The 26,767-nt window shown below is 50.8% G+C and overlaps 11 protein-coding genes across 11 annotated transcripts; 4 read left to right on the top strand and 7 right to left on the bottom strand.

The window, feature by feature from the left end:
* Positions 1 to 468: 468 nt before the first annotated feature.
* N7508_005644 (putative anucleate primary sterigmata (ApsB)) lies at positions 469 to 5,185 on the top strand (the record flags this gene model as incomplete). Its single annotated transcript, XM_058463710.1, has 3 exons — positions 469 to 649; positions 670 to 2,477; positions 2,528 to 5,185. 3 exons carry the CDS (start codon positions 469 to 471, stop codon positions 5,183 to 5,185), a joined length of 4,647 nt encoding a protein of 1,548 aa, XP_058320188.1.
* Positions 5,186 to 5,437: 252 nt separating this feature from the next.
* Positions 5,438 to 6,499, bottom strand: N7508_005645 (nicotinate-nucleotide diphosphorylase (carboxylating); the record flags this gene model as incomplete). Its single annotated transcript, XM_058463711.1, has 3 exons — positions 5,438 to 6,167; positions 6,224 to 6,279; positions 6,344 to 6,499. The coding sequence occupies 3 exons, from the start codon at positions 6,497 to 6,499 to the stop codon at positions 5,438 to 5,440; spliced, it is 942 nt and encodes a 313-aa protein (XP_058320189.1).
* Positions 6,500 to 7,892: 1,393 nt separating this feature from the next.
* N7508_005646 (uncharacterized protein) lies at positions 7,893 to 8,946 on the bottom strand (the record flags this gene model as incomplete). Its single annotated transcript, XM_058463712.1, has 2 exons — positions 7,893 to 8,391; positions 8,450 to 8,946. The coding sequence occupies 2 exons, from the start codon at positions 8,944 to 8,946 to the stop codon at positions 7,893 to 7,895; spliced, it is 996 nt and encodes a 331-aa protein (XP_058320190.1).
* Positions 8,947 to 10,064: 1,118 nt separating this feature from the next.
* N7508_005647 (Zn(II)2Cys6 transcription factor domain-containing protein) lies at positions 10,065 to 11,058 on the bottom strand (the record flags this gene model as incomplete). The annotated part of the gene is made up of 3 exons (XM_058463713.1): positions 10,065 to 10,746; positions 10,804 to 10,901; positions 10,951 to 11,058. 3 exons carry the CDS (start codon positions 11,056 to 11,058, stop codon positions 10,065 to 10,067), a joined length of 888 nt encoding a protein of 295 aa, XP_058320191.1.
* A 1,385-nt stretch (positions 11,059 to 12,443) lies between these two features.
* Positions 12,444 to 13,499, bottom strand: N7508_005648 (putative RAS small monomeric GTPase; the record flags this gene model as incomplete). Its single annotated transcript, XM_058463714.1, has 5 exons — positions 12,444 to 12,703; positions 12,751 to 13,185; positions 13,232 to 13,248; positions 13,299 to 13,347; positions 13,457 to 13,499. 5 exons carry the CDS (start codon positions 13,497 to 13,499, stop codon positions 12,444 to 12,446), a joined length of 804 nt encoding a protein of 267 aa, XP_058320192.1.
* A 722-nt stretch (positions 13,500 to 14,221) lies between these two features.
* On the top strand, positions 14,222 to 17,049 carry lreA (uncharacterized protein; the record flags this gene model as incomplete). Its single annotated transcript, XM_058463715.1, has 4 exons — positions 14,222 to 14,888; positions 14,959 to 15,053; positions 15,103 to 15,541; positions 15,590 to 17,049. 4 exons carry the CDS (start codon positions 14,222 to 14,224, stop codon positions 17,047 to 17,049), a joined length of 2,661 nt encoding a protein of 886 aa, XP_058320193.1.
* A 465-nt stretch (positions 17,050 to 17,514) lies between these two features.
* N7508_005650 (uncharacterized protein) lies at positions 17,515 to 18,666 on the bottom strand (the record flags this gene model as incomplete). Its single annotated transcript, XM_058463716.1, has 1 exon — positions 17,515 to 18,666. The coding sequence occupies one exon, from the start codon at positions 18,664 to 18,666 to the stop codon at positions 17,515 to 17,517; it is 1,152 nt and encodes a 383-aa protein (XP_058320194.1).
* A 221-nt stretch (positions 18,667 to 18,887) lies between these two features.
* Positions 18,888 to 22,148, bottom strand: N7508_005651 (rRNA-processing protein UTP22; the record flags this gene model as incomplete). Its single annotated transcript, XM_058463717.1, has 1 exon — positions 18,888 to 22,148. The coding sequence occupies one exon, from the start codon at positions 22,146 to 22,148 to the stop codon at positions 18,888 to 18,890; it is 3,261 nt and encodes a 1,086-aa protein (XP_058320195.1).
* A 216-nt stretch (positions 22,149 to 22,364) lies between these two features.
* On the top strand, positions 22,365 to 24,356 carry N7508_005652 (cystathionine gamma-synthase; the record flags this gene model as incomplete). Its single annotated transcript, XM_058463718.1, has 5 exons — positions 22,365 to 22,409; positions 22,478 to 23,861; positions 23,916 to 24,099; positions 24,146 to 24,188; positions 24,237 to 24,356. 5 exons carry the CDS (start codon positions 22,365 to 22,367, stop codon positions 24,354 to 24,356), a joined length of 1,776 nt encoding a protein of 591 aa, XP_058320196.1.
* A 347-nt stretch (positions 24,357 to 24,703) lies between these two features.
* Positions 24,704 to 25,699, bottom strand: N7508_005653 (uncharacterized protein; the record flags this gene model as incomplete). Its single annotated transcript, XM_058463719.1, has 1 exon — positions 24,704 to 25,699. One exon carries the CDS (start codon positions 25,697 to 25,699, stop codon positions 24,704 to 24,706), a length of 996 nt encoding a protein of 331 aa, XP_058320197.1.
* Positions 25,700 to 26,087: 388 nt separating this feature from the next.
* N7508_005654 (mitochondrial 54S ribosomal protein mL58) lies at positions 26,088 to 26,684 on the top strand (the record flags this gene model as incomplete). Its single annotated transcript, XM_058463720.1, has 1 exon — positions 26,088 to 26,684. The coding sequence occupies one exon, from the start codon at positions 26,088 to 26,090 to the stop codon at positions 26,682 to 26,684; it is 597 nt and encodes a 198-aa protein (XP_058320198.1).
* Between the last annotated feature and the right edge of the window lie 83 nt (positions 26,685 to 26,767).

Consider the following 26,767-nt stretch of genomic DNA (forward strand, 5'->3'; position numbering starts at 1 on the left):
CTCCCCGATTCTCCGACTTGTACATACCTTCTCGGCCTGGAACTGTCCCTAATACATACTTCCAAAGCGATATCCCGTCTTTGTTGTTTGACATTACCAATTTTTGTTTACTTTCTTCTGTGGCTATAGTGTTCCCCGGGTATGCTTGGGGCGTGGATTACTGATTATTCTGTTTAATGTTGGGACGGTTATGTGATGCTATGGATACCATGATTGTTTAGAATGCTATGAATACTCTGCATATTGCGCGTAAAGAAGACTACCGTAGAAAGCTAAGTTACGAACTATACCAGCTATACGCGATACTCTGGTTATGCGTGACGGTGGCAGCTGATTCCATCAAGTGCGCCGTTGCTCCTTCCAGATTAAATTCGAATGTGCCAAATTTTGTAATTCTCTCACCCATCCATCATATACATCACATCCATGAATCGTACCTGTGCCTGTTCCTGTGCCTGTTGATACAACATGGACGCTCATTCGTCGATCGAAGCGGGTAGCAAGTCGCAAGGTGTGGAGACCCAAACACGCCTAGGCACCGTCACCGTTTCAACTCCGATCAATTCCCCGTCTTATTCGACGTTCCAGACGCCAGAACAGTCCTTGGATGATCTCAGTTCCCAATACTTCATGGCAGAGGAAGCAGGGGGTAACCCCCTCCGGTGACAGAGCACGACGCGCCTACAGCTCCAGAAAGCGAGATGGAGGACCCTGAATTTACCATGACTTCGGCGCAACTCGACCTTGGTGATCACAGCTTTACTCCTTCGATGATTGACCACGACCAGAGCAGTCTTTTCCCTTTATCCAGCGAGAATGGCGACCACGAACGCGCCAACAACCAGACCCTCATTGAGGAGCATGAGATGCGCCGCAAACTGATGGATATCGAGTCAAGTTTTCTCCCTGAACCCTCAACAATTGATGTCGCCACGAAAGGCGCTACAGCTGGTGCAGATGATACATACTTGGTGGGAGTCCCAAAGGATCACGATATCTCGCAGAACGATTCATCACAGCTCTCGTTCAGTGAATCTACCGATGCACACCACAACCAGCAACAGGAGAATGTTGAAGAAGAAGAAGAAGAAGAAGGAAAGATAGACGGGCCGGCACCTACTGGGTCTACGGAACCCGAACAAGAACAGGGGCAGGAGCAAGAGCAGGAACAAGAGCAGGAACAACATGGCGATAGTATCTTTGATTCACGCGCCTCGTCGCCCACGACCGCAGCAGCCCTCCGGCGTAACCAGTCTACCTTGTCGGAAAATGCGCAAATCAACAGCCAGTTCTCTCAGGACGAGCGCCCCTTCCGATCTGAATTCTCTATGACCGAGAATGAATCGCAACTCACACCCTCCAAGCTTCGAAACACCGACCGAAGCTTATCGCCCGGCGCGTCGCGATTGTTCAGTGACCAGAACGGCAGTGCTGCTAGTAGTCGCAGAGCCAGTCGACCTAAATATCTGACTAGCCGCCAATCAGCCCATCGCCTTTCTCAATCCTCGGTCGCGAGCCACAAAACCGAAACAACAAATAGCGATGCTACAGTGGGTGCGGACTATGCTCTTCAAACTGGAGGCGCAATTCCCGAGAACTGGAGTGGCCTCCAAGCTCCGAGTCGAGCTCAAATGACCCGGACTACTAGTCTCGGAAGCATGGCATCAGGCGTCTCTGGATACAGCGAAGAAAACTCCGTCGAGAAGGGCAATATAATGGGCCCAGCAGATGGAGGCCTTCATACATTGGAGGAGGAGAGCTCGCCACAGTCTCGACCTGGCTCCCGGCAGCAAGTCAACTACGATGATGTATCCGCACCGGTGACGCCAAGGGCGAAACCACAAGACACCAACCCCCCTACCGATACAGTGATTACCGAGCGCGTCAAGGGGATTCAAATCCCTACTACCTTTGCGCAGCGGTTCCGGGAAGATCTCCAACCGTCTCCTGAGAAGAGGCCCGGAGCTTCGACCCCGACATTTGGCAAGAGTGGCCGAACATTGACTCTCAAGGAACAGAGCAGCACCATTGATCGTCTCTCAAAGGACAACTTTGACCTCAAAATGCGAGTTCATTTCCTCAATGAGGCGCTGAACAGACGCTCCGAGGAAGGTATCAAAGAGATGATTGGGGAGAACGTTGAGCTCAAGTCTGACAAGGTCAAGCTGCAAAAGGACAACCAAAACCTCAAACGCAAGATCCGGGACTTGGAAAAGCAAGTCAAGGATCAGCAGTCAGACAAGGAGTCTATGGTTAACCATGATCCCGAAGGGTCAGAAGACGGTGATCGTGACTCGGCGCAGGATGGGGAGATTGCTTTCTTACGTGAGCGTGTTGAGACTTACGAGCTCGAGATTGAGCGCATGAGATCGGAAAGCATTGCGAGAGAAAGCGAGAAGCGACGATTGGCTGAGATGGTCAAGTCGCTCAGCGAGAACCGCGCCGGCGAGTCCGATGCCGGTGCGAGGGAGGAGCGAGTAAGTCATACGCAAATGATATATGTTCTCCTGGCTAATCAGCTGTCTAGGATATGTGGAAGGATATGCTTGACGCAGAAACCTCTGCGCGTGAGCAGGCTGAGGATGAGAACCGGAGACTTCGTGACGAGTCGATCCGCCTGCGGAGCGAAATGTATTCAACTACCAAGTCTGGTCAACATCAAAGTGAAGTTTCATACTTCTCTGACAGAGATGGCAACCGGGTTCCGGCTACCAACAGCACACTTTTTGTGGAGCTGGGTCTCTTAAAACAGGAGAACGCGGAGCTGAGAAAGGAGGTTAGCGCCCAAACTTCGATGCTCACATCTCGTAACCGCGAGAAGGAACGTCTCTACCAGGAGATAGAAGAATTGAAACTGGGCCAGCGTCGCGATACTGCCCGATCAGTGGCCGGAGACAGTATCTTTGATCGCTCTGCCTCACGCGCCCATATTCGACCATCCTCTCAGGCTAGCGACGGAGGCTTGTCTCGCAGCGACCTAGACCGTGATGAACTCGAAGCACGAAATGGTCACCTGCGTGACCAAGTGTCAACCCTCAAACTCGATAACCAAGCTCTCCGAGCCCAGGTCGAGGAATATTCGGGAGAATTGGAGGCTCTTGACAAGGCTTATCAGGCAGATGTGGATCAAGCCGAAGAAGAGATCCAAGGCCTCACCCAAGAACGAGACCACGCCATGCAAATTGCAGATGAACGGGATGCCGCCTTCCAGGATCTGCGAGCCGAGGCTCAAGATGAGTTAGACAGCCTTGGAGACGAACTGGATCAGAAGATTGTGGAGTGCCAGCGCCTGAACGAGGACCTGAGAAACCAGGACGAGAGTCTCAAGGTCTTGCAAGCGGAAATGCGTTCTGCCAGTGAGGGTATCATCCGTCTCGAGGAAGATGCACAGAACAACCTGGCGGCATACAAGTCCGTGCAGCAAGAGCTCGAGGAAACCAACCGCGAGATGGAGTCTGTGGAGAAGAGTCTCTTCGAGGCCAACACCAAGGTTCAACGACTGACAGTGCAAATCGAGTCAAGCCAGAACGAGATCGCCTTCCTCCGCGAAGAGCAAGATGGCGACAAGATCCGCATTGGTGATCTTGAGTCTGAGCTCAAGAACTACCACATGAGCCTTATGAGTGAGAAAGAGAAGACTAGGGAACTCGAGCAACGTCTGGCCGACGAAAGACACCAACGAGAGGTGGTTGGCAGTAAGGAGAAGCAAGATGTTCAGCGCATCATGAACGAACTGAACCGCGAAGCCTCTGCTGCCAAGGAGGAAGTCCGACGACTGAAGAAGAGCCTGTCCGCTCAGGAGATCGAGACATCGACCTGGCGCGAACGACTAATGGACCTTGAAAATAACTTGAGAGAGACCTTGGGTGATCTCAGCGGCAGCCGATCTAGCTTGATCACCAATATCATGAAGCTACAAAAGGAGCTAGAGTCAACCGCACTTGAGCTGGAGAGCATCCGCTCGCAACTAGATGAGAAGGAGTCAGTGCTTCGCAACCGCGACGCTTTGCTCGAAAGCCATGGACTTGAGTCTCGCAAACTTTCAGAACTCCTGGACCGTGAACGTCAAGCACGTCGGGCGGACAAGCAGTCCTTTGAATCTTCACTCAAATCTCACCAGCAAGCTTCGCGCACTATTACACAGAACAACTCCCGCATCACAGATCTGGAGAATGCTCGTACTCAGGATCGCAAGCGATATGCATCGCTGGAGCAGCAATTCAAGGACCAGCTCAGCGAACGCAACACCATGTTCCTCGCTATCTGGAAGAGGATGTCCGGTCTTTGCGGGCCAGACTGGGCGCATTCTAACAGTCTTATCAATGGTAATCTCCCCAGCCAGGAAGTCATTGGTAACATCCTTTTCTGGCCTGGCTTCAGCCGCAACTTGTTGCTTGCGATGAAGACTGTCGAGACTGTGATTGCTGGATTCAAGAATCGTATCAAGTCCGTTGATCACGAGATGACCAAGCGCTACCACATTCTGGAGCAGTCGTACAATGGACGCATCCGCAAGCTCGAACGCATTGAAGAAGCAGTCAAGAATATGCGAACCAGCCGTGGGGGCTCCTCTTCAGAAATCTCCAAGCTGCGCGGTGAGAACCGACTCCTGAAAGCTGAACTCAACCTGATCCAAACCAATTCACGCGGACATGCATCTGCAGCTGCCGCTGCAGTGATGTCGGGACCTCGGTCCCCCTCCCTAGCCTCAGCACCAGATCCGGAGCGCACTTTGGCACGTCAAAGCTCCACAGCTAGTGACAGACCTCGTCCAGAGAAAACCCTCACACGCAGTGCCACGGGTCTTCCGCAGCCCTCTCACTCCTCATCCGGCAGCACGTTAACTAACAACCCTGGAGCCATGGTCCATCGCACGCGCAGCTCGCAAGGTGGCTGGGAAACTAGGGATACCAGTGATGAGAAATGGGTTCACCGTCTACATGAACTGGAGAAGCGACTGAAATCCGAGCGTGAAGGTCGTCTGCTGGACCGCAGTGGCGCTCGCAAACGCCTCGAGGAGCGTGATGCCGAGAATCAAAAGCTTCGAGACCAACTCAGCCGAGAACGCACACGGCGTGGCCCTTCGGGACCTGTTCCATCTAGTGGCAACCGCCGACCCCAAACCTCGGACGAAGCGCCTAGCTCCAGTGAAGGAGAGGGCATCACGGTAGACATCGAGGTCTGATTGTCTGGCGCTGCGGCCAAACCCTGTATTATATACCCCCGCGTCGGAGTTTCTTTCGCCCATTCCACATCCACATTACACTTATCGCATATGCTTGTAATGATCATTCACGAGGATCATGAGAGGAAGGCGTTTCTGTTTTATTGCGGCCATTATGTTTTCGTTTCTTGTTATGTACGCTATACAAGTAAATATCTTTTGTCCAGGTGATAAATTCAAACAAGGCACTGTATGATGCACGCCATGTCAACTTCACCGCAACGACACCTTCAACGAGAAATCCACAATGCCCGTCCCCTGGTGAATAGAGCTTGTAGACAAGATATCTACATCAGGACACACATACGACGGCGCATTCTCCTCAGTCAACCCACCACTGACCTCAATCAAGAAAGCCCTCTTAGCAGCCCACTCTCTCTTCAACAAAGCTGCAGCCTCCCGCACCCCCTCTGCACTAAAGTTATCCAACATAATCACATCCGCCCCCGCCCCAATAGCAGCATTCGCCTCCTCAATACTTCGGCATTCAACCTCAACCTTAGTCGAGAACCCACCGGTAGCCTTCGCAGCAGCAACAGCCCGCGGAATCGCAGCCGCAATCGACTCAATAGACGACGGGTCCGCTACACCCCCATCAGCAGCAGAGCGGTTATTAGCACACGCCCACACATGGTTATCCTTGAGCATAGTCATAGAACTGAGATCGTGGCGGTGCGGATCCGCCCCGCCGGCTAGCATGCCGTATTTCTCGACGAGTCGGAAACCAGGTGTTGTCTTGCGTGTTCCGGCGAGGGTGCCTTGCCACCCTTGGGCGCGTAGTGCGGACAGCATTGAGGCGCTCTTGCTGGCAATTCCGGAGCAGCGGGCTAGGATGTTTAGGGCTACGCGTTCGCCGAGGAGGATCTTGCGGATTGGGCCGCGGACTGTTGCGCAGTGTTGGATTGGGGTTATTGTTTTGCCTTCTTTGATGTGCCATTCGATTCTGGGGTTGTCAGTTTGTTTTGTATGTTGTTTTGTGGGGTATGTGGGTGGACGTACGTGCAGCCTAGTTGGCTGAAGACTTCGTCGAAGAATGGTACGCCGGCGACGATGCCCTAGTTTGTGGTTAGTTTGCTGGTATCGTGGTATACTATTGGGTTTGTGCACATCAATGCTTACATTGCTTTTGCCTAGTAGACGCGCTTCCCCTTCGGACTCTCCAACCACGAAACCACCATAGTCCAGGCTAGGACAGTCCTCTTCCAGCCAGGATGTGATGAGGCCCTTGTAATTGCCGGGCAGAAGGTGCCGTAGATCGCCGTGAGCCAAAGCCATTGTAGAGTAGCCGGTTATTATGCAAGATTCGAGGATGTAGATCAATTAGCCAAGAGGCCTGTTCTGAATATCAAGTGAGTTGGAAATTCCCCGCGCGGGGTGCGTCGGCCCGGAGTTCCTAACTTCTCCGGTTCCGGTCGGGTCACGTGGAAGTATACAGACATTGATCTTCTTGCTCTGGTTAATTAGGGGCTTATGTTGCTAGTTTGGGCATATTATTGCGTTCAAAAGACAGCTAGCTTTTAGTTTCAGCGTCAGCTTTGACCATTATCATCTGACTATCTTCCATTGATCACCATAGACTCCATGTACAGTAGCCTATATGCTCTTTAGCCTTCACTAGAACTTCCAGCAAAGGAACTGCGGGTCTCCGTACAGTAGACAGGTAATGCAGATCTCACCGCACTGGCCCTTCATATTGTATGGTAATCATGGAGCAATGCTCAAGGTTCGTGTAGATCATCGACTCCATAATCTTCGCGAAAAGAGCATGGAATGTACCAAAGAACAACCCAACTAGGAAAACAGTCGATCAAAATCCACAAAACCGATAATCATCACTAGCAAATCCGATAAACCAATCAACCGCCAGGAACGGACGGACTTCCAGGTACATGTACATGCGAACAGTAACTCCATTCGGGCCGTTCGACGCCATCATACCGCATTATCGGGTCCATGCTCGGCACCACACACTATAGACTATGTACCCCTTGAGCCCAGCAGCCCAGGAAACCCACACTGTCTAAGCTTGCAGTCCCACAGGAAAGATAGTCAACGTGACTAGTGAGCAGATCCTCCGATCCAGGCCTAATTGGGTACTATGCAAGTTTGGAGGAACATCCGTGGCATGTATATCCGTGATATATCCGTGAGATGGCCCGGTTGTGGGTGCCGTTCTCCGGAGGATATCACACTCGGGAAACGGCATCGAACGGGATCCCTGTGGAACCGAGGTGGATCCGTTACCGAGGTTTCCTATTTGGGCATTTTTCGAGAATTTGAGAATGTCTTGGCTTTTCGGGGTTTATTTTACGGGGGGTCTTGCTTTGAAATCGAGGCGTTTGCCTGGTTTTGGTTCTACGGCTCAATGTGATAGGCGTTGAAACTAGCATTGTCTATTTTTGAGTTTCGATGTTTTATGTTTCCAATTCAGTTTAGCTCGGTTTATTTTATGATTTTTTTTTTAATTTAATCGATTGTCCAAACGTCAAAAACCTGAAGGTGTTACGGGCCGAAAATCGGATCGGGGAGGTGTCACGGAACACAAACTCGGAATTGTCTGTACATCTGGACCTTGCCTCGGTGCCGAGTCCAGATCTGACATGGTTTGGTCTCTGTTTGTTGTGTTTGCCATTTTTGACTATTCTCATATCCACACGACTCTGGAAATCTAAGCCTTCCACGACTTGTACACATTCTTGCATCCAAAGATCTGGCCCTGCCGAAGCAAAACCATACCCCGCCACTCAGGCTCATTGATGGCATTGACGAACCGACTGGGCTCAACGCAGAACCCAGCACCCTCGTGGTGAGCCGGGGCACCATTGATCTCGGGCACGTTGATATACTTGCCCGTGTAGAATTGGAACGCGGGCTCAGTGCTGTGAACCTCCAGATGCAGGCCCGTGCTCGCATTGCTGAACTGCGCCAGGCGGCGCAGCGGCAAGCCACGTGTGTCCAACGGGATCTTGGAAACGTCCTTTTCCATGACAAAGACGTCGTCGATGTGAGCGCCGGTGGCGGTCAGCTCGAAGGGCTTGGTCACATCGCGTCCGAATTTGGCAATTCCTCCAACTGGGATGCCGGTGTCGTCCAGAGGTAGGTAATCGTCTGTTGCGAGTTGGGCGGTGGTGCCCGATACATCGGGGCCAGAGCCGATGTTGAAGTAGCTTGATGCTTGTGAGTGGGTGTTGCTGAAATATGCTTTGAGGCAATGTAAGATCTTACCTGTGGTTGGTGAGATTGACAACAGTCTCATCGCACTCATTACCGATGAACTCCACCTCGTACTCTGCCGTCAGCACGGTCTTGGCGTCATCCTCCTTGCTGGCTGTGTACCATACGCGCACCTCAACAGTGCCCGGGTACCCCTCCTCGCCATCCCGACAAAGGTACTTGAACAGTAAAGCGTCACGGCCGTGGCGCTTGACGGTGTGGGGGCCGTCAAAGACACGCTTGCCCCAGCCTTGTTCACCGCCATGCAGCGCATTGGGACCGTTGTTCTTTGTCAGATTGTACTCCCGGCCATTCAGATTCTGGATAAGGCCATCCTTGATACGATTAGCGACACGACCAATGGTGGCACCGTAATGCGGGGTGTTGTGCTTGACATAGTCGTCCTGTGTTGGGAAGCCTAGGACGATGTTCTTGTCACCGACACGGAACTCCTGAATGATGGCGCCCAAGGGCAGGAAGGTAAATGCTGCTTGCTCAGGGACAGACATGGTTGACAGACCAGATTAGTGGGGGAGGAAGGTTAATATTCTCAGGGTCAACATGACGTTAAAACCCCGCAATCTGCGGGATCAATCTCCGTTTAGCATAAATGTAAGAGAATCGGGGATTAGGCTAAACAGGAGCTCAGAAGCTCTCAATTAGCCGCGACATATCGGTCCATGTCCCATGTTCATATGTGCATTCACGTGTTCAAATTCAATGTACTTGCGTACTCCGTACTTGTATAAAGTCAAGTAAATTGTTTGCGTTCCGACAAGGTTGCCCAGGCCCGGGATTGGGACAGTCAGCATCCGGTCGGACAAAACGGGGTTCCGGCGCCCGAAGGATTTCTACCCCGGAGTGCCAGCCAAGCAAGGCTGAGTGCTGCCAACTTTGCCAAACTCTCAGTATTTGCGAGATTTAGGCAGCATGGTTCCCGGTGGGTCAACGGGGTAAACAGGTTTCATGTCAGGGGCTCCTCAATCCAGGCTATGTTGCGAAACCGAATACGACGTATTGATTACGCTTCACCTCCGACACTTCATCCCGTTATACGAGGTAGATGTCAACTGTAACCAGCACATTTAACTCCGTATTACGAATCAGAAAAACGGCCGAAAACAAAAGCAAAATCAAGAAGGGATCGGAATATAAAACTCCGTGAATCGGGAAGTCGGCATTTCGGCGACTTTTAAAGAAATGGCTCAAATGTCAAATGCCTCAAGTGGGTTCCGCTGAGTCATCCAAAATCATAATCAGTCATCCTTTTAAGTCCGAATTATATCCGGGATAAGTCAATCGAAGTTAAAGAGGCTGGGCGTATTTTTGTGGAGCACAATACATGTAGTATAGGCTCGGCGCCCAACTCCGGTCCCTGAACACCTTCTAGAAAGAATGAGATCATGGTGTAACAGAACATCATTAGATTGCAATTAAAACATGTAGGGTATGACGCCCCCGCCGTTTTGAAACGCCCCGAAACCCCATTCACTGTACATAAACCCAATTGCACCTAAGAAACCGGGGGGGGGTAATAGCCCCAGAGAGAAGAGAGAATTGAAACATGTATGTAAGGATGTTATACATGTGTCGTCATACGGCATTAAAGTCGAGAGCCTCAGATCCCTCAAAGAGAGGTAATTTCCGTAGGATTCGGATTCAAGAACTGATTGAAATCGTCGTACTCGTTCTTGGAATCTATATAGGATCCTTGTGACAGGCAGTTCATGGGCACCTGGCGGTTGAACATTGGTGATGAGAGCTGGTCGTCGAAGGGCATGTGAGAGTAATCGGCGGACATCAGATCCATATCCTCGAATGGGTTAAAGCTGTTGTTGGGCCACTGTTGATCCAGAGCCAAGGGATTGACAACCCCCAATGGCATTGGTTGCGCAAATTGTGGAGTGTTGGGCATTTGTGGCTCAGTCTTGACTGGTGCGCGCGTCGAGGGACTATATGTGGGTGGCGTTGGTGGCATAGTGTGTTGAGAGAAGGCATCGGATGAGAAGCGCGAGCGGGCGGGGGACTGTGGGCTATCGGAGCCTCCGTCGGATGATTCTTGTCGCTGCATGCCTGTGTTGCTGCGCCATAGATCCTGCTGCAGGGCCTCGGGATGCTCTTCAAAGCGCTCGCCTTTGCTGCTGTCGAGGGCGCCGAGGCGCATAAGCAGGTCGTGTGTAAGCGGGTGGCCGTTGGGCTCGAGCTTCAGCCGCTCGCCAGGCCAGCCTTCGCCTTCGAGGTTGCGTCGATAGAGTTCTTGGAGACCGTTGACTAGCCAGTTTTGTTGTTGCTCGAGCATTTCAACATATCTAGAGAAGAGACTGGTGAGTATGGATTTAAACGGTATATGGCTTATATCAGCTCACCCCTTGGGATACACTTTATCATGCGCCTTCTTTCGTTCCCCAAAGACGCAAATGGCGTTATCAGCTCGGCATCGCGAACACGGACTGGATCCATCACACTATCCTGGTCAGTTTATGGACGATTGCTCGTCTTGTTGTGCTACATACCTTGGATTTCTTCAGACGACACCGATCGCAAGCCTTGCATACTCTTTTGCGAATTCCCCCGTCGGAATGGGAATGCTCCGAGGCCGGTGTTGATTGGCGCGCTGCCATGATATATGATGTAGATGGGGAAGTTGTTGAGAAAAAGGATACGACCCGGAGAGGGGGATTTTGAGCTTTTGAGCTATACTTCCAGATCCGGCGAGTAGGAGTGATCGACGTCAATGTCAATGATATAATAATGTCGAGGATGAAAACCGGACTCTTAAGAATAATTAAGTTATGAGTAGACGGTTGCAGATGATCTCTGGGTCAGAAAAGGGGAGCAGTGCATATATAGGGACAGTAAAAGAGGGGGCTTCGGATTTACAACTAATTTTTATTACAAGAGTCATGGATTATTGTACATGTAGAAGCACAAGATCGGATCGAATCATAACGTGTACTCCACTCTTTTTCCTTTTTTTTTATTATTTTTATTCATTTTTAATTATTTTCGACGAATTACTCGAAGTGGAGAAGTCTGGAAGACTCGGCATTTGGTCAGAGTTCGCTAGTCGGAGACGGAGCTTCCTGTTCGGCCTTCGGAGTCTTTCTGACGTATATCCGAATGGACTACACTTCCGGATACGAATGATTATTCTATTATAGTCAACGTTATTGGCACACCGGAACTATAAACTATAAGCTATAACGTGTAAAGAGATGGTGTGTGTGTGTGTGTGTGTGTGTGATTTTATGTTGAACAGTATCATTGCATAAGGTGTATAATTCTATGCACGGCGACTCGGCAAGATCCTGCCGAGGGATCTTCCGTCTAACGGAGGAAGAAATGGACGAAATTGAAAAGCTATTCACGAGGTAATAAGCATTACCTAGGTAAGCTCCGAAGCGCTAGCACAGGTAAGTCGAAATCGTGATTCATCACCTGCTTACCAACGAAGCATAATCTGAGTAATCATGCGCCACTGGGAGTCCATGACGTTAACCACTTGAAACCTGATCTTCGTAAATCCCCCGGATCTGCTTGGACAGAATTTGTGGTCTTTCATGTTTAATGTTGCATCATCCAGTCTAGACCGGGGTTACTATGCTATCCTGCTATCTCGGCTCACATTCCGGCTTCAAGCCCTGCGCGATGCATTACTTCATTGTCCACAAAGCTTGGCGGAGGGCCTTACTAGTTCAGGCAATGGGTGAATATGGCAATATGCAGCGGATGCCCTCATTGGCTCTGGTCAAAATAGTGCCTGATCGTGCCATATGGTCTGGAGCCATTCGATCCGTGGAGAACTAATTGTGCCCTGGACTCCCCGGAGACACGTTCCGAGTCCATTCGTGCCGAAGGTGGGTTCGCTTTGCTCTCGATATACTTCCATGTACGACACGGTCGATGTTTCCAGGGCGAGGTTCTATGTACAGGGGCCTTTCAATCCACAGACTGCTAATATACAGGGACATACAGAAATATGCAGATAGAAATATAGACAATGCTCCTACCGGAAACAACAGAGACAACGCTTTCTTTGTTTTTTTTCTGCTGCCGTTTTATTAAGTTCCTGGGCTTCATGTGGTTCCGTTGTCTTCCGACCCTTGAGGAATCGCCAAATACGACTTCGGGTTCGACCCTCGGCCGCGGCATCTACAGTGGTCGGCGGTAACGCTGTCGTAGGGGTTGGCTCTGCGCACTGGGGAGGCTGTGGTGTATCTAGTTGACCATGAACTCGACGGGCTTCGACAACGCGACGAACCAGATCTACCACCGTTAGCTTTGCTCTTATTGATTGTTATGATGCGCCATACGGGAAAATGTCTCCTCGATGTTGACCATGTCGCGCGCGCTGGTCTCCATGAATCCGCATCCGTGTTTGCGCGCATACTCGAGCCCGTCGCGTGAGGTCACCGCGCGATCATCTTTCAGATCGCATTTGTTGCCCGCGAGAATCTTGACCGGCAGTGGCATGCCAATTTGGATACCTGGATCCTGGCGCCGGAGTTCTTTACGCAATCGCTCGTTGTCCTCCACGCGCTGCTCTGTCTCCATATTGATCATGTCCATGAAATGATCCAGTGTATCGAGACTGGATGGATTGGTGATATCGTAGACCAGGAGGAATGCATCGGATTTCAGCGTAGAGGCCGTCCAGAGGCCGCGGTATTCCTCCTGACCGGCTGTATCGGTGATGGAGAGGAAATAGGGGAGACCGTCGACATTGCGGGTGACCGAGTACGAGTCCTCTGCGATCGATCAGACGTGAAATTGCTGCATCGAGGGCTGCCTTACCAATTGTTGGGTCATATCTAAAGATGAGGTATCAGCGACTGTTTCCTGCAGGGGCAGGGAGACTCACTCATGAATCCATTGACTGCGGACCAGCCGCAGGGTGATGGACGATTTGCCTGATTCCCGATCTGATCAGATCTCGATCGCGCACCAAACCCGGAGAGGCGGCACCGAATCACGGTATCGGGATATTCCCAGGAGAAGAAGAAGGTTGCTGCAACGTACCGCATCCGCCATCTCCACAGATGGTGATTGAGATCTTGTCCATGGCCACGCTATGGGGTAACGTGGGAGAACATTGGAGATCAAAAAAAAGAGAGAGAGAGGGAGAGAAAAGGAAGCGATGGAGAGCTGGAAGAAAAGGGGCTAAGATAAGAGGATCCTAACATGCATGAAATATACAGCCATGAAGTAAACAGTAGATGCTTCAGATTTCAGTCAATAGTGTCTGATCTTGTACCAGTATGATCTTTGATGGTTGGAGATACTCGTGTCGGCAGTTAAGTTGGCATTTGTGACAGATCAACTGTGCTTTTGCCTCTTGACACTTTCCCACCTTTTCCTCAACCTCAACTCCTCAATCTCATCTCGCTCATCTCATAACCGAGAAACAGACCAAACAAGACGTAGTACTCCATACACGCCTTTGTTGGGTGCTTGAATCCACAACAATTTTGCAGCTCAGGTTTGTCGGTTGCTTATTGGCGCTCAGTACTTCTCCGGGGTCCACACAAAGTGACAGTGTACTTTTGAGAAGAGGAGACACCCTTTTCTCTTCTCTGCCAGGTCAAGGAGGACCACAGACCACGAAGACCAAGACAACCAACAGAGACATCAACAGAGACATCAACAGAGACATCAACAGAGACATCCAGACAGACCAAGTCTGAGACGAAACACTCCAAAAAGCCCCAGTGGAGGCCCCCAGACTTTGGTCAACCCGGGGCTCTGGAACTCAGTCCGGGCGTTGCATTTAACCCCACGGACGTTATGGCCAACTCTATGAACTTCAGCCTCGACTATGATCGTGATGATTCCGGGGACTCTGGGGGCTCAGCGCCCCTGCACGATCCTTCCTACTTGACTTATCCCCAGGTCGGCAATTATGCCTTTAGCGCCATGCTACCCCAGGACGCCAATATACCCATGCAGAGCTTTGAACGCCCACCCGAGGACCTGGAAGGACGCATGTCTAATGTAATGCTCGCCTACGACTCGATGCCAAACCCTGTCTCAATGCCCTCAAACATGGATCCCAGCAATGCCTATGCCTATAGTATTCCATCAACATACCCAGCAACCACCATGGGCCTCACGCAGATGGAACAGCCCCAGTTCCAGTCCGCCTACCAGTCCTTCCCACAACCAATGCCGGTCAACTACTACCCCCATGCCCATTCTCAGGTTCCACAACCGCAGCCACAGTCACAGTCGGCCCCGCTAGCGCGCAAGGAACCCTACGACACAAGCACCGATTCCACAGCAAACTTCGAGGACTCGGATTTCTCAGGGCAGACGAGTGACCGGCCGCAAGTGCAGATGCAGCAGCAGCCGCGCCCTCAAAGGCCACCCCAGGAACGTCGGCTGCAGCCTACAGGCCCGTACCGCACCTCGCAACCGGTCGCGATCCAGCCCAAGAAACCTGTACCCGCCAAAGGTAAGTTATGCGCCTGGGACTCAAGCCGTTGTCTCTGGCACAGGGTATACTAACGTGGAGGCGCCTCCAGGGGATATCTCGCCGGGGCTGGAAAAGCCCGAGATTGGCAAGACCGAGCATACCGGTATCTACTCGAGTAGTGGATTTGATGTATTGGGTGCTTTGGTAAGCTTTGCTTATGCATCTTGATAGCGATATTTACTAAACGATCCAGGGTCGCGTGGCTATGCGCCCGAATCCCAGAATCAACATTGGCGCAGTCGATCTATCTTGTGCCTTTGTGATGTGTGATATCTTGCGTGAAGATCAGCCTATTATCTATGTCTCAGAGGCCTTTGAACGATTGACAGGCTATAACAAGGACGAGATTGTTGGTCGGAACTGTCGATTCCTTCAAGGGCCTGATGGCAAGATCGCCGCTGGTGCGAAGCGGACCTTTGTCGATGGACAGACAGTACACCGGTTGCGTTCTACCATTGATGATCGCAGTGAGATCCAAGCTAGTATTATTAACTATCGCAAGGGTGGACAGCCTTTTATGAACCTCATTACGATGATCCCTATCCAATGGGACTCGGAGGAGTATCGGTTTTATGTTGGGTTCCAGGTCGATCTGGTTGAAAAGCCTGATGCCGTTACCAGGAGAAACCCTGGTATGTATGGGTCGCTTCATAGAATATACCTTACTGATCATTCCACAGATGGCACTTATAGCATTAATTATCAACGGGACCAACTGCCTCAGTATGTGGTCCCGCCACCAGATGCGTACACGACTCGGCCAGACCTGGTGGCACAATTTGGTCATGATGAAGTGACTGCCATCCTCAATGCAGTCAGTTCATCTGGCAATGAAGTCAGTCGTCACTACTTGGATCGCATTTTGGTTGAGAACACCGATGATGTGATCCACGTAGTTTCATTTAACGGTGAATTCCTTTATCTATCGCCTTCTTGCCAGAAGATTCTCGAGTATGACCCAGTCGAGCTGGTTGGCAAGACGTTGTCTACTATCTGCCATCCCAGTGATATTGGTCCTGTGATGCGTGACTTGAGAGCGAGCACAACACCCGCTCCAGTGAGTGTGGTATACCGTATCAGACAAAAATACCGGGGATATATGTGGTTCGAGAGTCATGGTGCATGGCACATTGACCGGAGCCATGGCCGGAGACATCTCGTCATGACCGGCCGTCCCCGACCAGTCTATGCACTAGATCAGATTGCCCGACTTGGCTCGTCCGCCGCGCTGGCTGAAAACGATGTCTGGGCTAAGATCTCTTTGTCCGGAGTCATTCTGTTCATCACTACCAAGGTGAAGCCGGTCCTCGGCCGCTCGCCTGATGAACTTATCGGCAAGGGCTTGCAGGAAATCATGGAGCCCGAGTCTGGTGGTCCTGCCACAATCATACAAGCTTTGGATGCGGCGGCTCGTGGCCAGGGGGCGGGCATGACCACCATCGCGGGTAGTAACAAGGATATCGAGGAACTTCCGTCTTTCAGACACCAGATGCGACACAAGAAAGGACATGTCATTTCTGCGCATACAACCATCTATACTGGTGATGCTAGGAAAGGAGTCAAGCCATCCTTCCTCGTCGCCCAGATTCGATTTGCTCGATCTTTCCCTCCAACCGCAACCGCTATCTCAGCTGCTGGAAACGAAACCCTTGCTACAGTCCCAGGCACTACGCGAAGCACAACCCTCACCGTTGATGACCCCCAACCACCCCGCCAATACGGAACCCTGGGTCAACGAATGCCCGATCTCTCAACCCTCATCGGACTTAACGGTCTGCCAACCGGGAATCGCGACATCTCACCCACTGCTGACCCAGCAACCTTTTTCACAGAACTCAACCCCACCCGCGGATCAAGCTGGCAAATTGAGCTGCGTGAACTGGAGAAGCAGAACCGCACCCTAGCAGATGAACTGCAACGCCTGTTGGCTCGACGCAAGAAGCGCAAGCGCAAGCAGAGCGCCATCTCCGTTGAAAAGGCATGCGCCATGTGCAGAACTAAAAATACCCCAGAGTGGCGCCGCGGTCCCAGTGGAAATCGTGACCTTTGCAACAGCTGTGGTCTGCGATGGGCAAAGCAAGTCCGTGGTCAGGCGCAGGCGCAGGCTGGGGCTGCTGTGTCGGCAGTTGCGGGTGCTTGAATTGTCTAAACCAGTGAAATACGTGTCTGTCTAAGTGCCGGCTTTGGTTTCAAAGCATGATTTTCTGTTTCTTGGAGAGCTGGTTTATTGATACCCCCGTTGACTTGGTCGAAATTGCCACAAGTATTGTCTTCGAGCGAAGTTGGATTGTTATCTTGTTGTCATACGCATCATGTCTTGTTTATTTCTTTCGATGTTAGCAAATATCGCCAATTTGATATCACTGGATTTACTTGAACAATCGAACCAATCATTCCATGCCTTTGCAATTGAGTTGAGCAGCTTTCAATGGGATATATCGGCTTTCCTAATCATGGTTTATAGGGACTTCTTGATAAACATTTCTAATCGCGCGACTTCCCGAGGTATTATGCTGAGATTCAAAATGGTTGGAACTAATACGAAAGATCTTCTAGAAATAATAATATTGTACAGACAGAGGTTCTCAAGCCCGAGGCCCTAGATCTACTGCTTCTTGGACTTTGGGCCACCTCCACGAATAGACAGCCACTGCTCTAACCAGCGCCTTTCAACATTCTCCGCCTGTTTGCGATCCTTCGCACTGGCAGAGACATCAACTCCACCACGCTCTTCAACCGCAATCCGAACCTCGGCCGCATTCAAAGCTCGAACGCCGCCGCCAGCATGAATCATCTCGTCGTCAATGGACAGGTACTCAATATGCCGTGCGAGCCGGGGTCGATAGATTATGCCAGCAAGAAGTGTCCCAGCAGCCCGATCATGGCGCTTGGCCAGACCAAAAACAGCTGCCGCACGCAGTACAGAGGCAGGGTCAGCACTCGCTGCCCAAACTGGGTCGGCAAACTGCTTAGCGAGAAGATGCAATTGCTCTTCACTACTAGATCGAAGCAGGTTGAGAGAGGCGTCCTTGGACGCAGTTACATGCACGTCCAACGCGGCCATTTTTATCTTGGTTGCGCTCACGCGCTCCTTTTCTACCTGCGAGGGAACTCGGCATGTAGCTGGAGTAATGGCGGACCCGAAGATTGGGACAATCAGCGGCGTGAATTCCCCGCAGACAATCAAAATCATTGTGAATGGAATCATGCGTCGGACATCACGGGCTGAGCGGCAGACTAGCTGGAATTGCGCCCGTCCTAGTACTGATTCTTTTCTTGTTGAGGGGGCATTGTTCTGTGAAATTGTCCGCGGAGGAGACACGGGGAGATATACTGGGAGCCCCAGCACTTTCCGGAGAGGAATTGAGACGCGGTAGTTCCGGTACACATTCTTCAAGCCTGTCTTGTAAAAAGTAAGGTATATGCGGCCAATTTCGACAAAGCGTTTCAGCTTGCCGGGAAGTCCAGTAGATGGAGAGACGGGAGCTGGGTCGACGATATCCGCGGGAAATGTGCTGCTGGGAGCATTGACTTCAATTTTGGAAGGGGCTGTGACTATACTGGTAGACGGGACGGAGGATGAAGGTGATGATGGGGAGGGTCGGCGGGATTGTTGGCTTGAGGCCGAGGTTGAGAAGAGTAGACTGGACCGCACACAGACGGGCTGCAATTGGGATCGGAGTTGGTGATAGACTCTGGGGTTGCTCCAAGGCTGTAATGAAGCATGGAGGCCTCGACCCCGAGTTATAGACGTCATTGAGAGAAGTGGGAGGTGAAAGAAGACGACAACGTGAGGATTGATAGGTTATCAATTATCAACACCTCAGGCAGAAATATACAAGTACATCACAGTCGGTCAAACAGAGACAGATATCTATCTAACGCTTCATGGTCAATTAAATTTAACGTATTATAATGAAGAGAGACAGCTCAAAGTATGATGTATATGCAAATGTCAATTTTAATTAGATAACAAGTCTATTCTGCAGCGCCATGAATCTCGATGCTTTCAATGAGACCATGACCCAACCGAGCAATTTCGTTCAAAATGGCAGATTGATTGATCGAAACCTGGGTATTCGAGTCCGCTGCTGGGCCTGTTGAGAATGCCGTTTTCAGGTGCCAATTCCGCGACTTCAAAGTCTGGGGGTTCCAAATTCCAGCAATGACAGAACAGCGTTCGTCTCCGTGGAAAAGCAGGATGCTTTGGCTGTAACAGGCCTGCACATCTCGAACAAATGACTTCACGGTTGCCATCTTTTCAGGGCGGGGCTCGGCCAAATTTTTGAACTTGGCTACTGAAGAACGGTTACCGAACAGCTTTGGGCGGAGATGGATCACAAAGTCGTAAGGGGCAAGAGAGGTATCGAACAGATCAGAGACCTCCATATCATGTGGTTGACTTCGCAGCAGATTCACAGCAGCCTTGGCCAGGCTCGACATCCGCGCAGCCACAACCTTGGAGGGCATCTCATATTGTGTCCAGGTTACGCCTTCGGGGTCGACATCTGAAGCCACAAACAGCGCCAGGCTGTTCATTGCAGGATCGATGTTACGCCAAGCAGCAAAACGAGTGCGGATGTTTTCAGTTACTTCTGGGCTCAGCTCTCTTCCCAAGTCAACGATGAACGGTTCCTGTTGCCAGTCCCACCGGGACAGAGAGTGGAGAGTCCTCAAAAACCCAGCCATGACGCTTGAGGGGCATTCCCAGGGGTTAGGCTGAGTAAATGCCCGAATCGTCAGCAATTCAATCAATTCTTCATTGATCTGGGCATTGAATAGGTGAGAGTTGAACCACTGTTTGGTGAGACGGATGGTAGGCGATAACAGAGGGAAACGAGTGCATAGGCTTCGCAATGACTGGGTCAAACGAGGGGTTTGAACAAACGACTTCTTGTAGGCGAAGAGGGCGTAGGCAGCCTCTTCCCGTTCTCGAGGGCTAAGAGTCCGATCCTTGAGGTTGCGTTCAAGCAAGATTTGCTCTCGGTCGTGGTGAATTCTCAGGCGGAACAAGACTCCCGAAGTGTGATGGATATCCAAGTATGCATTATTAACCACCTTGCTCGATTCGTTCTCCAAACCAACACGACAGGAAGAAGCAGCGCCAGTTGATTCCAAAGAGTCACCAATCTTGAGGAGGAATGCAACCTTTGTCATTTGGATTGCTGCAAAATCGTCTGGCCAGCGGGAAGAACTCTCAAACTGAAGCACAACATCGGCAGCTCCGTTCGGTCTCAATGCAGTGTATCGAAGAAGGGGACTGGCCGGAGCCAGATGACGAACGGTCAATGGCACTTCCTCCATGTCGCGAATAGACCTCTCTAGGTCTTTGAAAGCGTCGTTGACGGACTGGAAAGCAGGGCTCGAGTATGCCAAAATTCCATCACCCGAATTCTTGAGTTGCTGATCATATTCATCGCCCATGAACCCGAAATCCTCTGTTGTAAGTTGCAAATGCCTCTGAAGAATATACTCCAGAATCTGGTAGATGATGGACTCATCAGATTGATCAGACCACACAAGACTTTCCAAGATACTGCCGTCTTTGAATCGACGCAGCTCTGATTTTTCACCCCAGAAAGATCGGAATGAGGCGGACTCTTCTTTCTCCTCTGCGGGTGGACCGTGATCAACGATACGTCCGACATTTTCAGCATCAAGCAAAAGTCCCACGGACACGCCCTGGCTCGACCTTTTGTTCGGCTTGGATCTGACTGACCACGGATCAATGGGGTGGCTAGCAAGGGAGACAAGTTTAACACGGTCTCCCAAAGCCCTGGAAATGACCTGCCACAGCTCTGTCTGTTCATGGAGAGCTCGGAGAGTGTCCCCGTTGAACAACCTAGGGAACGAGATTAGGCGGTCAAATCTTAAAGCTGGTTCATCGACCTTGAGAATAAAAACTTTGTCGAAGTTGTCCTCTCGGCTCTCGTTGAGCATTTTCAAGGTTGTGGCGGCCTCGTGGCGTAGTGTCGCATAAGACCAAGGACTCATTTTGTAGAGAATGTTCAAGCCGCTGCGGCCATCAAAAACAACGGGGACCCCAGAAGGAACGGGAACCTCTTGGCCAAAGAACAGAGGATTAGTCAAATCTCTGCCAGCCAAGAACTGAATGGTGGCTTTGAAGATTTGGTAGCAACTATATGAAGGCAAGAGAACCGGTTGTCCCGAGGGCCCACCAGCTTCAAATAATAGAGACAAAAGCGCTGTCCATTCAAAGCCTCCAAAGCCTCCATTTTGGAAAGGGGCATGGAACCCCCGTTGCTGCAGCCAAGTGCGTCCAAGGATGCATGCATCACTGAGCGATTCGCACTTCTTTGAGGCTGAGTAAAGAGACTTATGGTAGAGAGAGACGGTAGCATCTGAGCGGAGGCTAGCATTGTAGAACGAAGTCGGCTCGCCAGGTTCAGAACTGTTAGCAGAAGAGCCTTGACGGATGTTGGTCTTCATTGGGAGTGTTCGCGTGATTGGGAACAATGCAGGATCGATTGCGAGCAAGATTCGAATAGATTTTTGAGACGATTCAGCTTGACGCGGTTCCAACAAGAGAAGGGGACGAAGGCTGTCTCCGTCCTGAGGAGCGAATTTGACATCAAACCCAAGAGCAGCCACAGTCTCCTGGATACCAGCAGCCACAGACGCAATGTAGTAGGCCCTCTTATGGAAGTATCGGAAATTGACATAGTCCTTCTCTTGGAAGAGTGAGTTTGGCATGGTTACAGCTAAATCAACGGGGCGCGATTCCAAGGTGCGGACGCCGGTCTTCAAAGCGAAACTACCCACCACGTTGATGTTCGCTGGCTTCGCATACATCATGGTATACTTGACATCCTTGTGCGGTCGCGGCTCGGGCCATGGGACCACTAGACCAGAGGCACGCAGCTCCTTCTCGGCATCGGACACGGATTGCGCAGCTTTCTCGGGCACGTTTTCGATGGCAGTTTTGATCTGGTGAAGGGTTTCTTGGAGCTTGGAGACTTGCTTAGCATAATTAGGTCTCAATCCCATCAGCAGCTCATCCATCTGCAGCTTGAAGAAGCTGGATTTATAGAAGCCACTGGCCATTGCAAGCTCTGCAGAGCGCTCATCTTTCCCTCGGGATGCCTGTCGTTTGGAATCCATTTTGTCGGTGACGTTCGACGTCCTTTTCGCGTCGTTCGAGGAATTGGGATGAGACGAAGAAACGCCATTGTCTGGAGAAGGGCTAAGCTTCCGTCGCTTGACTGTGTGTGCCGACATCTTGTTGAACATTCGAGTCACAAGCAGTTTGTAAACGAATGATTTTTTTTTTAGATAACGGGTACGGTAATCTGGTATTGGTATCATTGCTGACTCATTGGGCACATCGCCGAAGTCGCAGTTGAGTACATCGTTTGAGTCAATCCCTCCATTGTCTTTTCTCTTCTTAATTTTCACATATCCAAACTTTCGTGACAAGATTGATTAAACTTCGAGATGTTGCAAGCTTTGGGAGGAACTGTGCCCCCAAATACTGACCATGTATCTTTCGAACCCCGCGATAGACCCCTCCATGGACCTTTACTTCAGTACTAATTTATATCTACAAGGCCGTCAGTGTATCGCTACCAACATGGAGAGCAAATGTTGGCTACGAAGAAGGAGAAGATTGGGTCATGAGCAAGATGAAGTGTGGCTATCCCCGATTCTTCGTTCATCCTATTATTCAACAACTCGCTCAGGAAGTCGTCCGCCGCGTCGGTGACTTGAATCTTGAGACTGCGACCCTTTTTGCATCAATTAAGACGGCGCGCATTTGCCAATCCTTTTTGCTCGGAAAAATTCCTGCGGAGCAGGCGCACAAAGTCCGCATCGTCAACTTCGTCCCATCCCCGCAGACCGAAGCCGGATCAACAGCAGTAACATCCACCCTGTCGTGTGTCATATATCCAAAGGAATACGCCTCCATTGCCAAACAGGTGTGGCAGCATTCTGGAAACGGTATTTCGAGCCGACGGGGCGAGTTCTGCCTTGGTGCCCTAGAGGATGGATTCTTGGTGGAAGACAAGGGCTCTGGAACGACAGAGTCGATTTCGCAGCGTCCTTGCAAGGGTCCTCGGAGATACCAAACCAAGAACGGAGCGAGAAATGGTTCTATTGGAGACTCCCCTCCCAGGGGAATTGAAGATGGGCGGGACTATGCTCAGTTCATTGAGGAGCGATTCGGTCGAAACCTCAGTACCTCTCTCGCCAACCAGGCCAAGCTAGCTGTTCGCAAACGCATCGCAGGTGTCTTGACGGCTGATGCCGAGCTACCGGAAGCTCTAGAGACCGCTTCATCGGAAGGCCGTGTCGCCGGCATTTCCGAGGACGATGTTCTCCTCCATCCTTCGGGCATGAGCGCCATTTTCAATGCTCACCAGACCTTGCTGGCTACTCGGGGCGAATTGCCGTCAATCTGTTTCGGATTTCCTTACACGGATACGCTAAAGATCCTTCAAAAATGGGGACCAGGTTGCGTCTTCTATGGCCACGGCTCCTCAGAAGATCTGGATGATTTGGAATCTCGATTGGAGGCCGGCGAACGCTTCCTTGGACTATTTACTGAAGCGCCAGGTAATCCTCTTCTCAAAACACCAGACTTGAAACGCATTCGTGCGCTGGCAGACCAGTACAACTTTGCTATTGTGGTTGATGAGACCATTAGCAACTTCATCAATATCAATGTTCTCCACCTTGCAGACATTGTCGTCAGCAGTTTGACAAAGATCTTTAGCGGCGACAGCAATGTGATGGGAGGAAGTGCAGTGCTCAACCCCCATGGGCAGTACTATTCAGCCCTGAAGAAAATTTATGATCGAGACTTCGAAGACATTTACTGGGCAGAAGATGCCGTCTTCCTAGAGAGAAATAGTCGTGACTTTATGTCTCGTATCGATAAGATCAACTCCACCTCTGAGAATATCACGGCTATGCTGAAGGAATCTCCGCTAGGTACGTCAAGTCTTAATCAATATCACATCAGCAGTGATTCTGACCAAATTATAGTGAAAGATGTGTATTACCCCAAATACAGTCCCACAAAACCCCTTTACGACGGCCTCCGCAACCCCAACGGTGGCTACGGTGGACTATTCTCTGTTACATTCCACTCAACAGATGAGGCAATTGCTTTCTATGATACCTTGGAGGTGTTGAAGGGTCCCAGCCTCGGCACCAATTTCACATTGAGGTAAGTGGGCTTGAGCCTCTTTGAAAGAACCTCGCTAACTTTTCAGCTCTCCGTATGTTTTGCTGGCCCATTACGGTGAATTGGACTGGGTATGTACCACCTCAAACATCTGCTGATAATTTCTAACATATACATAGGCAAGATCTTTCGACGTGGATCCTGATTTGGTGAGAATTAGTGTTGGGCTAGAGGAGGTGTCAGACCTACGCGCTAGGGTACAGCGGGCTCTAGACGCAGTGCAGAATGTCCGGAAGTGAAACGAGACAGAATAATATAGCTTGTCTTACTTCCCAGGTATTGGAGAACAGAAACGAGATCATCCATTCTCCAGTCGTTCCATGCACCATGGGGTCAATCAATGAGGATATGCAGTCTTTAAAATCCTGGTGTCCGCAAAAGGGGTTATTAAATATGATAAGTAGAAAATAGACAGCATTATTATTTCAAAATACGAATTCTCAGGAAGAAAAATTGAGAGCCTACGAGTTCCTGATATTGCATTCCATTCACGATGGTGTTCCAGCCCCGTCGTCCATAATTTGCCCAGTCAAACGCCAAATATCTCAAAGGTGGAAAGAGTGGATGTATACGAGAGGTCGATATGCTAAAATGTGCGGTCTGAGACATCATCGATCCCTATGGTACTCACGGCCTGGCTTGCCTCGCCACCCAAATCACCACTGCCAGTTCTTCTCAAGGCCTGTCGCATCGTCTCAACGTTGAGGTCACCGCCAAAACTGGACGAGACCGGGCTTTGAGCAGAATTGACAGCAGGCAACCGATTGGGGGGCATGTCAAGCCCTGTGAATGAGGTCGCAAGGCTTGTTGGCGGGGAAGAACTGAACCCATGCGAAGAAGAGGGAGACCGCAATGGGGATGGTGATCGATTAATACCTCGCTCGCCGATCATGACACTGGTATGTCCTTCATTTGTTTCTGCGTGCTCGGCATTGACAACATCTGCAAAGGAGATAAAGCTCAACCGACGCACATCGGCGGTGTCTAGCGCTCCATAATTTGAGGAGGCATCTTCTATGTCAGACAGATGATGGGCATCAATCGCCGAGGACGACATTGATTGCTCTGCAGATGGAACACCTGCTGGCTGATGGAGGCTATGGGTCACGATCTCAACCGAGTCTGGGTCAAGGTGGTCGTCTGTGATGGCAGCCGAGGAAGCTTCAAGGACAGGAGGGATATAGTTCTCTGTGCGAATATGCGCGGGTATCGACGGCGATGCTTGTGCTGATACTATATCTTCCTGTACGCTTCGTTCAAATATCTGAGAGGCGGGAGAATGCAAGCGGGGTGGCAGTTGTGACGAGCTCTCAGGAGAGGAAGGATGCCTCATGAATCTCGTATCTTGGTTTGGTGTTCGCAGGACTTCAGATGAGCTCACAGGCGATATGCTACTCCCTATGTCCTTATTCGTCTCGAATGTGGTAGACCCTAGATCGGGTTGTTTGTCCTTCATTTGGCTCCAGGATAAAGCGGCAGGCTTCGGGGCCCTTCCACTCCTCGAGTCCGATACATTCTGATCCGATGAATGAGGAGATTGCGAGAACTGGCGCAAGTCCGCAGATTCCATAGAGTCCGACATGGCGATAATGACTGTCAAACCTCCATGACCAAGAAAGTGTAAAGTGGTGAGACTATAGAATAGAAGATGACATGGGGGGAATGTAGACCAGGTGATCAATTCCCTAACGGTCGGGAATACATTGACGTACTTTCGTATTGAGTATTTGGAATACCCTGTAATTTTGAGTTGGTATCGTCCAGGTCCAGGGGGGTCACGAGACCAGGGGAAAAAAGTTCGGGCTTGGGTTTGGAACACCCAACACGTCCACCCTGGTCCATCTACCCCCAGCTCGCCCTCCTTTTCACCTCGTATGTCAATGTCGAAATATCAATCGTACACTGGTGAGCTTGACTAATTATAATACACTTCTATTTAGATTCTGACCAATTGGCTCATGTTTGGGACCATGGCGACCTCCATTGCCGCGACGAAGCGGCCGTTCCTCACGCTTCCATTTCTTCTACCTTCTTTGTCAGATTCGCTGGCGCTAGGATTCCGACGAAACCAATCTTCATACCGACGAACCAAGCAACGTCTACGTGTGAAACCAGATGCTTCCTTCGACCCATCTCACCAGGGCCGTGATCACATTATCCACAACCCGCCATCAAGCGCTCCATCCGTCTATCACACCCCATCCAAGTTTCTGCCTGCCGATGATGTTCGCAGAGCATCGAGCCCTACTACCGTGACCACCAACGCCGAAGATCTCCCCGGCGTTTACAAATCCATGCCCGAGAGGAAATATCACCTCACCCCTTCAGACGTTGAAGAAATCCGCAATCTCCGGTTGAATGACCCCATGACTTGGAGCCGAAACAAGCTCGCTAAGCGGTTTGATTGCTCGCCCGTTTTCATTGCCATGGTCTGCCAGGCTAGTCCAGAGAAGAGGGAGATCCAAGCTCGGATTTTGGAAGCCGTGCAATCGCGCTGGGGTCCTAAGCGTCGCATGGCCCGGGAGGACCGACAGTTGAGGCGGGAGGCCTGGGGACGAGATGCATAGTGTGCCAGCGGCAGCGACGGCTTTTTTTCTTTGTATGCGTGACCCACTGGCTATGAGTCTTGAGAGATGTAGGGCCCCATAGA

Source organism: Penicillium antarcticum, assembly GCF_028974205.1.
Source record: "Penicillium antarcticum strain IBT 31339 chromosome Unknown utg000005l_segment0_segment0, whole genome shotgun sequence".
In the NCBI taxonomy this organism is placed as follows: Eukaryota; Fungi; Ascomycota; class Eurotiomycetes; order Eurotiales; family Aspergillaceae; genus Penicillium; species Penicillium antarcticum.